This window comes from Corythoichthys intestinalis, chromosome 13, assembly GCF_030265065.1.
Source record: "Corythoichthys intestinalis isolate RoL2023-P3 chromosome 13, ASM3026506v1, whole genome shotgun sequence".
NCBI lineage: Eukaryota > Metazoa > Chordata > Actinopteri > Syngnathiformes > Syngnathidae > Corythoichthys > Corythoichthys intestinalis.
Window position 1 is genome coordinate 6,920,962 of NC_080407.1, and position 9,992 is coordinate 6,930,953.

At 42.9% G+C, this 9,992-nt stretch overlaps 1 protein-coding gene across 3 annotated transcripts; it reads right to left on the reverse strand.

Annotated features, from left to right (window-relative positions):
* Positions 1–385: 385 nt before the first annotated feature.
* tspan33a (tetraspanin 33a) lies at positions 386–7,644 on the reverse strand. Of its 3 annotated transcripts, none has more exons than XM_057856098.1 (8): positions 7,498–7,644; positions 6,508–6,565; positions 2,234–2,361; positions 2,097–2,171; positions 1,835–1,930; positions 1,147–1,275; positions 923–1,087; positions 386–862 (listed from the first exon to the last, which is right to left on the reverse strand). In XM_057856098.1, exons 1-8 carry the CDS (start codon positions 7,603–7,605, stop codon positions 761–763), a joined length of 861 nt encoding a protein of 286 aa, XP_057712081.1. In that variant the 5' UTR covers positions 7,606–7,644; the 3' UTR covers positions 386–760. The 3 variants fall into 3 exon arrangements, with proteins under 3 accessions (XP_057712081.1, XP_057712082.1, XP_057712080.1); XM_057856099.1 differs by lacking the exon at positions 7,498–7,644 and adding an exon at positions 6,933–7,071; XM_057856097.1 differs by lacking the exons at positions 6,508–6,565; positions 7,498–7,644 and having other exon boundaries at positions 2,234–4,166.
* Positions 7,645–9,992: the final 2,348 nt, after the last annotated feature.

Genomic DNA, 9,992 nt, shown 5'->3' on the forward strand with positions numbered 1-9,992 from the left:
ATATTTGCCCCACTGTAACACGTATTAACTCTGACTTAATAATGTACGTAAACACCAAAGATTCAAACCAACTTCCTGGTGTGACTGACTGATGCTGTGGACAGGTGTCTTTTATACCGATAATGAGCTAAAACAGTTGCCGTTAATACAGGTAACGAGTGGAGCCTCGTCAGACCTTGTGAGAAGAAGTTAGACCTCTTTGACAGCCAGAAATCTTGTTTGTTTGTGACCAAATACTTATTTTCCACTCTAATTTGGAAATAAATTATTTAAAAATCAAACAATGTCATTTTCAGTTTCCCCCCCCCCCACATTCTGTCTCTCATGGTTGAGGTTTACCCATGTTGACAATTACAGGCCTCTCTAATCTTTTCAAGTGGGAGAACTTGCACAATTGGTGGTTGACTAAATTCTTATTTACCTCACTGTATATTTAAAAAAATAATCGGAATTTTATAAGGGAACCACCAGGAATTTTTTGATGCCGCTGCTCATGGAGACTCATATTTTGAGTGTTTTGAAAATATTTGAAATTTTTGAAAATAGGCCCCCTACGGATCAGCCCTGCGCCCAGTGTCACGTCAATATATTATAAAGTCTATGAAGCACACATTTTCAAACAAATAGATTTTAAGATACCTGAAAGCATTAAAAAGTGGGCAAAAGGGCCAGTGACAAAGCATCTCCAGCACGTAGTAAAAAAACTAAATGAATTCCAGAGAAGAGGTGTCACATGTTCACGAGACGCTTCTCTGATTTGTCATCTCCATGGATCGGCACGGTGCTTGTTGTTGTAGTTCTGCAGCTCAATTTGGTCTTTAATCTGGTTGATGAGAATCTGAGACAGCAGAATGCCCACCAACTGCAAGAGGATGCCGATGTTAGCCCACTACTGTGCGCGCAAGTGACCGTCCGGTCCCACCTGAGGGATGGCCAAACCGACCGCGATGCCTCCCATCAGGAAAAGGTTGCTGTGAATCCAGTCCACCACTTTGTCGATGCATCCGTTGGTGTGGATGACGTCGCCGGCTTCGATGTATTCCACGACCTGTACTCCTTGCCCGCACATTGTGTTAATCACCTCCACCTACACACATATATAGTTGGAGAACATGCCGTCGAAAACCGAGGAGTAATAACAAAGACCTTTTCTTGGGTAGTGATGCAACAGGAAAAAGGGACGGCGCAGCGTTCCAAGCTGGGATTTTTGGCAGTGCAGTTGAAGTACATGTTCATGGACCAGTCGGTGTAGGACACAGCCCCACAGCAACCAAACTGAGGAGATAAGATTTCATTCTTTTCGCAAAATACGTTAATGTGAAAATGCACATTTTAACATGATGTGAGGTCAAGGGCGTAGGTTTGTTCTCAATGTTGGTAGGGTCAATATAACCTTAATCATAACCTGTATGTACACATTTTCCTGGGGACGGGACATTAATAAAACTAAACAGATTGCGTGAACGGCGGTCAGGGCTACATTTCTCTCCAATAAGAACCTAATTCATAAGCTTGATGAGTGATGCAAAATTAATCTATACTAACTTTCACACTGCAAATTTACAGTAGAACATCTTAATCTGTTCATTTTTCCGTAACCTAGTCGAATACTTTTCATCTTGTTTTGAGTTATAAATAGGGTTGTTCCGATCATGTTTTTTTGCTCCCGATCCGATCGTTTGAGTATCTGCCGATCCCGATATTTTCCGATCCGATTGCTTTTTTTTTTTGCTCCCGATTTTTGGCCACCAGGGGGGGTCTGCCCCCCCAAAATCCGCTTATGTCCCTACCGTCCCTATGCAACCCTACACCCTTGTGTGAGGTTGTGACTAACTTCTTTTTGGCCAAAGTCGATGAGGTTCTGCAGGTCGATGTCGTCTCTGTAGTGCACAATGGCGTTGTTGACCAATTCCGTTACCTTACCTCGGGCCTGAGGAAAAAGAAACATCATGATAGTTCATAATATAGAATGACCATAATCAAGTTTTTTTTTGGCCACATTTTTTATTCAATTCTTTTTATTTTGTGCCACTCCTTCTTGTCTGTGTGCCTGGGTCATCATACAGACACAACATTTCCGTAAATCCTAAAAATACCTTATCAGAGAAGATGAATCCTAGCACACCGGCAGCCAACTGGAGCATGAAGATGACAGTCAGACTGATGCAGAACTGAGCATGAAAATGAGAGTGAGATGCTGTTCTGAACGTCATTCCACAAAATGGCAACCTACAAACTGCAGCAAGCAAATGTTCTCCCTCAGCGAGCCCACGCAGCCGCAGAAAGTGATGATAAACATGAGGACCCCGACCACCAGCAGCATCATGGCCGGATCGACGGCAAGACACGCCAACGCAGTCTCTGTGGGTGAGGAGAAAAGGACGTGGCAGCCTATCAGTCTGTTTTGGGGGTACAGCCAGGGGTTAATTTGTGCCGGATCCTCTTGATATTGGCCTCTCTGTGTTCCGGGACTTATTTGGGTAGATCCGGCACCTCTGTATAGAAAATAATAATTTAAGGAATTCGGCCTCCCAGCCAAGCCGCCGGAACAGCAACAGCCGAACCAGAATGCATTCCGCTGGCGCAGCTCCAGCAAGGAGGCCAAACTCCGCGCGTTCACTCCAGCGTTAACCCTTTGTACTGACTCCATTTTGAACGGTTAAAGAAAGCTCACCGAGAACAGGTTGACAATTTATTCGTCGACAGTGATCAAAAAGCAAAACAAAAACGGATGACGGAGAGGCAATACTGGATCCAGGGTCAGCCAAACAACGAATACATTGAAAATGTCCCCGAGAAGCGACGGTTGTTCGCTAAATGTTCAGTCTTTTGAAAGCTGCGGAAGGCGTGCCTGGATGCCTTCTCTTGGGATCATCCTTCTGTGGCAGGTTTGGGCGGTCAAGTTCATGTGTCATCTTTCGTGGCTGGGTCGTGGCTCCCACAGCAACTGACGCATGTTTTGACGTCGAAGGCGCCGAGCTATCAACTTGTTATGTTGGTAGGGCGAGGGTGTTCTGACCCCACCGAAGAGTCGCTGACGTCTTCTCCTTACCTTAACAGGCGAGGGGCTGATAAGCTGGTCCACTTTACTGTGTCAAAGTGCATGGGGTGACATCTCCTTAAACTATGGTTAATGCTTTACTATAATGAATGTGTTAGACTAATGCAAACTGTTATACGGTGTCTGCGAGAAAGGCAACTATCCCATTTATAATATAAAAAACGTTTTTAAAAATATGTATTGTAATAGCCCCGAATGTGGGGAAAGAAGGAGAGGAGTCGTTGATGGCTTTCTCCATTTTATTGTGGCGACAATAAGAAAAAAATAAAATAACAGCGGACTGCCGCCACATTCAACCGCTAACTTTTGCTTCTTGCCCGTCTCCCTCTCGCTTCCTACTGCCTAAAAGCTCTCCAGTCCCAGTGTCTCTCAAAGGGACCTTGTATAGTTACGGACATTACAGGATAAAATAAAGTAATTATATGCATAAATTCATTAACAGAACAAATCCAAAAAACATTTCAGCCCCCTAGTGGTCAATCTTTAGTCAATTTTACTTGTCGGCAATAATTACCTGGGTCTTTCCCAAAGGAAAAGCCAAGGTTATGTTGTTCTGCAACTTTATTGTACTTATTTATTTATTATTGTTATAATTCATCTTATTCTCCGCGTTTTTTCAGCGCGCTGCGCAGCCCGAACCGTAGCACCAATCGGCACCGTTCAAGCATCGGCACGACCGGAATTTTCGTGCGACGCTGGGAATTTTTCAAACGGCTCCGAAAAATTTTCCATTCGTCCGTAGACGGCAATTTTCTGAAAAAAAAAAAAAAAAAAAAAAGTTTCAAAATGTATCTAGTCCTACAATTTTTGACCAAATCACATAATTTGGGCATCAAAAATTCCTGGACAGTGAGGGGCATAAAAGTTGTCTACAGAATTTGGAAAAAAAAATTACGGTTCCCCAGAAATTTGCCAAAAACTATCCCATTCATTTCTAATGGGAAAATTTCCCATTCACTTTCAATAGGATTTCCAATGGACTTTACATTGCATTGATGCCATTGACGGCCATGCATGTCGAATCTATTGATGCCAATGTACTTGGATTCAGTTGACTATATGGATGTTGATGCCATTGACGGCCATGGACGTCCCAAATTTTTCCCATTCATTTTCAATGGGAACCCCCCCCCAAAATCAACAGAAAATGACTAAATATCAATAGGACGTGTCCCGCAAACTTCCCCAATTCCATTGACGCCTATGATGGGTGCCGCCATTGACGGCCATGGACGTCCAAATTTCCCATTCATTTCTCATGGCATTTACTTTGTTTAATGCCATTGACCGGCATGTTTCTCAACTGTATTGATGCCAATGTACTTGGATTCCGTTGACGACTATGTAAGACCATTCCATTGACGGACATGGACGTCCAATTTTCCCAGTCATTTTTAATGGCGTTTACTTTGTTTAATGCCAATGACTGGCATGATTGTCCATTCTATTGATAGACCTGAGTGGGGCTAAGATCTGTATCTCCACAGAGGAAAGACCCAGGTGTAATGGTGTAATTTCTCCCGAAATTGCAGTTTCTAGTTGATGTCACTGTTATTTATTCTGTATTTACAAGGGCATAGGTTTGGTCCAGGGGTTAATTTGTGCTGGATTTTGCTGGAACAAGATCCGGCACCTCTTCATTTTGGCCTCCCTGTGTTCCTGCCTCCGGGACTTATTTGGGCAGATCCGGGACCTCTCGTGTATAAAATAATAATATAAAAACATTTTTTAAAAATGTACAAAATAAAATAATAATATGCATAAATTCATTTACAGAACAAATCCCAGGAATTGCATGTTGTTTCTAAAATTAAACGTCATTTGAAAGAGTCAGAGATTGATGCACTGAAAAGCTGGAGCAACAAATCACGCCCGACATTAAAAAAAAAAATTTGGAAATTTGTGGCATCTGGGGAGCATGCTGACAAGATCAAACGGTATTTCAACATGCCATAAAAGACAGGTGCATTTACTGTCTTTTTTTCAAAAAGAAGGAAGTTGGTTCGAAACGAGTCATAAAATCAACAACTGGCGATGAAGGCAGATGCAGCGATCATGCTAATGGGCAGGACCGGGTGCACCAGGAGGCTAGCGCCGCAGCAGCTAGCCTGGTTCACGGACAGCCAGCCAAGCCAGGGCAGGAGGCTGCTACCGTGGCAGCAGATGGTCAGGTTTCACGCCACCCGGAGTGGGGGCCAGCTACAGGGCCAGCAGTCAGCCAGGTGGACCACAAACAGCCGGAGCCCAGTACCCTTATGGGAAATTCGGGTTTGGGCAATTGCCCGTGCTGTGTAAAGTATAACCTAGGGTTGTTCCGATCATGTTTTTTTGCTCCCGATCCGATCGTTTTAGTTTGAGTATCTGCCGATCCCGATATTTCCCGATCCGATTGCTTTTTTTTTGCTCCCGATTCAATTCCAATCATTCCCGATAATGTTTCCCGATCATATACATTTTGGCAATACATTAAGGAAAAAATGAATAAAACTCGGACGAATATATACATTCAACATACAGTACATAAGTACTGTATTTGTTTATTATGACAATAAATCCTCAAGATGGCATTTACATTATTAACATTCTTTCTGTGAGAGGGATCCACGGATAGAAAGACTTGTGACTTTGTATATTGTGACTAAATATTGCCATCCAGTGTATTTGTTGAGCTTTCAGTAAATGATACTGTAGCCATGTCCAAATGCATGATGGGAAGTGGAACCATGACTGTGCGTAGTGCTAGCAATTGACATATCTTCTCTGCGTTGAGAAATAACATAAGGTGTTAAGAATAAGATCAATTGCTACCTTGGGAAGGTTCCAAAAGCTGCCAAAATTCACTCTACTCATTTTACGCTGCCTTTTATCTCCCTAAATGGGTAAAACGGCGCCATTACAGATTAAGCGCGACAATGCGTGAGTAGGTCGTGCAACGCATGCATTAATTGCGTTAAATATTTAACGTGATACATTTTTAAAAAATTAATTACCGTCGTTATCGGGATAAATTTGATAACCCTACCTTAAGCCCAAACTAAAGACTCTGGATGAGTGTAACATATTATGTCTGTAACGTTAAATACAATTAGAAAACGATTTAAATTAAAAAAATAAATAAATAAAATTTTGCCGATTCCCATACTTTGAAAATGACGTGATCGGACCCGATCGATCGGGATGCCGATCAATCGGGATATCTCTAGTATAACCTAAATAATTTTAAATTGTTGTCATAACATTTATACCATGGATTGAGGCTTGCAAGTCCCACAGCATGGTAAGTGGGCATTTGCGTGTTGTTTTCAGCACCATTTTCTGCATATGTTCCGGGACCTGTGCCCGTCTTGTCATCCTTGCGCTGTCATATGTACCTTGCGTTCCGGCACTTTATGATTCAGAAATTAAGCACTGGGTAATGCGTGTATGCTAAATGTACGGCGGTTTACCTGCATGCTTGATGACACGAGCGTACACCCCAATTGCTATCATGGCCGTGGCGATGAGCTATGTAAACAAATAGAGATGAGGAGAATCTGAATAGAAGTATACAAAAAACAAAACAAAACAAAAAAAACAGTATAATATTTCTTATTACGTTACAGTGATGTGTTCATGCTTGTCGAGGGAGTGGCAACATTGGCGAAAATACTAATAAGAACAAAACTAGAATTAAAGAATTCCCTCTAAAGATAAGCCACTATTTTTATTCCAAATTCAAAAAGAGTGAAAGAAGCGGATCAAGTTACTGTACTAATGCACTGTGAGTCACTGATGCTCTTTGTGTGAAGAAACTTGAACACTCTTTTGTGTCAGTGCTCAGAAGTAAACATTTTGTACTAATACACTGCGACAGGCGGTTTCTGGCATGTACTTTTGTGATGCCGTGCTAGTGGTTGCTTGTGTGGTGATCAGTCCAGGTTGCAGACTGCCCCAAATCAGGTGGGAAAGGCTTCACCTCCCTATCTGACAATTTCCGAGGGGTGCCGATGGCAAAAAGCGGCACATTCCACCAGGAAGCGCTTCATGTTTTTCCACATTCTCGTCCTGTCTGTGCACGACCTGCAGCCGCACACTCAGGAGGGCGTTGTAAACTTCATGTGTTCATGTTGCTCTATTCCCATGGACCTCTTGCTGTCAAGTATAATCTGTAATCCAAATCTTCTGAAAGTCAACAAACATGGATTTAGACTTTGCTCTCTTTAGAACTATTAAACTCTCTCACATTAAACATATTTACTTTTGTTTGATGCACTGTTGTAATCTTAAACTGAGCGGGAGTGGACAATCGAATCATTTGGCATCCAAATTTGCTTTCGATGAGTGAGAGGAACAGCAACAAAAAATACAAATTCGACTCATCAGACACTGGGTAATAGCAATTTTTTTGCCCTCTATTGCAACTACCCAGCAACATATTTAAAGACCAACAAACTTACCCAGAAGATGAAATTAAATATGAAGAGCAGGTATTTGACCACACTGTTGACAAAAGAGAAGTCCTCATTATTACGTCCACGTGCGTCTCTTTCACGGTTCCCACACATGGTGTCACGCAAACGTCAGCCTTTAGGCGTTGATGCGTCTCCATAGAGGTTTGAGTGTCTCCCTAAACACATCTGCGGGGAAAAGTGCAACTCCTGTGACATAGAGGGGCGGGTCCGCAATGTCAATCCATTGCCAGCCTCCCAAATCCAAATGGATTGGACTTCACTGAAACATCATGGAACTGTGGAGGCGTACTGAAAAGCAGATCAGATCAAGTGTTTGAGTAAAGTAACATAGTTCATAAATCCATTGGAAGTGAGGGCATATGTGCATGCTTTTGTCCACAGAACGGCGCTGTATACCGAAAAATTGCTCATGGCTGTAGGTTATCATTCATTCATCCTATGTTTGGCTAAAAGACTGCGATTTCAAACAGTCGGACAAATTTAGCAGGAGAACCGAAGTTACCAACAGTCAATAGTCAATCTGTTTTTTCCCCTTTAGGGTACTTTATTTAAATGATACTGCTGTACAAAGTGTGAAATTCCACCATGACAAATTACAGCAATACATCCTGAATTTACGGAGCCCCAAAAGGGACTTCGACAGAAATAAAATACATTTAAAACATCTGGTGCGCACCAGATAGTGTGTGGTGCACACTAGAAATTATCTGGTGCGCACTAGAAACTATCAGGTGCGCACTAAAAATAATCTATACTATCTGGTGTGCACCCGATACTATGTGGTGCACACTAAAAACATCTGGTTAGCACCAGATAGTATGTGGTGCGCACTAGAAACCATCTGGTGCGCACCAAATAGGATGTGGTGCGACTCAAAACTATCTGATGCGCACTAAAAACAATCTGGTGCACACCACATACTATCTGGCGTGCACCTGATAGTATGTGGTGCGCACTAGAAAGTATGTGGTGCGCACTAGAAAACATCTGGTGCGCACCAGATAGTATGTGGTGCACACTAGAAGTTATCTGGTGCACACTAGAAAATATCAGGTGTGCACTAAAAATAATCTATACTATCTGTTGTGCACCCGATACTATGTGGTGCACACTAAAAACATCTGGTTACCACCAGATAGTATGTGGTGCACACTAGAAACCATCTGGTGCGCACCAAATAGTATGTGGTGTGACTCAAACTATCCGATGCGCACTAAAAACAATGTGGTGCACACCACATACTATCTGGTGCGCACCCAATAGTATGTGGTGCACACTAGAAAACATCTGCTGAGCACCAGATAGTATGTGATGCACATTAGAAACCATCTGGTGCGCATCAGAAAGTATGTGGTGCACACTAGAAACTATCTGGTGCGCACCAGATGGTATCCGGTACACACTAGAAACAATCTGGTGCACACCACATACTATCTGGTGTCCACCTGATACAATGTGGTGGACACTAGAACGATCAGGTGCGCACTTAAAATAATCTATACTATCTGGTGTGCATCCGATAGTATGTGGTGCGCACTAAAAACATATGGTTAGCACCAGATAGTATGTGATGCACACTAGACACCATCTGGTGCGCACCAAATAGTATGTGATGCAACTCAAAACTATCCGATGCGCACTAAAAACAATCATGTGCGCACCCAATAGTATGTGGTGCGCACTAGAAAACATCTGCTGAGCACCAGATAGTATACGGTGCACATTAGAAACCATCTGGTGCGCATCAGAAAGTATGTGGTGCACACTAGAAACTATCTGGTGCGCACCAGATGGTATCCGGTACACACTAGAAACAATCTGGTGCACACCACATACTATTTGGTGTCCACCTGATACAATGTGGTGGACACTAGAACGATCAGGTGCGCACTTAAAATAATCTATACTATCTGGTGTGCACCCGATAGTATGTGGTGCGCACTAAAAACATCTGGTTAGCACCAGATAGTATGTGATGCACACTAGACACCATCTGGTGCGCACCAAATAGTATGTGATGCAACTCAAAACTATCTGATGCGCACTAAAAACAATCTGGTGCACACCACATAGTATCTGGTGTGCACCTGATAGTATGTGGTGCACACTACAAAGTATGTGGTGCGCACCCAAAAGTATGTGGTGCGCACTAGAAAACATCTGCTGAGCACCAGATAGTATGTGGTGCACATTAGAAACCATCAGGTGCGCATCAGAAAGTATGTGGTGCACACTAGAAACTATCTGGTGCGCACCAGATGGTATCCTGTGCGCACTAGAATCAATCTGGTGCACACCACATACTATATGGTGTACACCTGATAGAATGTGGTGGACACTAGAAAACATCTGGTGCGCACCCGATAGTATGTGGTGCGCACTAGAAACCATCTGGGGCGCACCACATACCATCTGGTGTGCACCTGATAGTATGTGGTGCGCACTAGAAAGTATCTGGTGCGCACCCAATAGCATGTGGT

What these genes read in the sequence shown, in the direction of transcription:
- tspan33a (XM_057856097.1), bottom strand. Translation starts at nt 2,650, where the DNA reads ATGGAGTCAGTACAAAGGGTTAACGCTGGAGTGAACGCGCGGAGTTTG. An exon ending in GATTCATCTTCTCTGATAAG is followed by an intron (nt 1,931 to 2,096) that starts GTATTTTTAGGA and finishes CTTTTTCCTCAG; the next exon opens with GCCCGAGGTAAGGTAACGGA. An exon ending in TCGACTTTGGCCAAAAAGAA is followed by an intron (nt 1,276 to 1,834) that starts GTTAGTCACAAC and finishes TTATCTCCTCAG; the next exon opens with TTTGGTTGCTGTGGGGCTGT.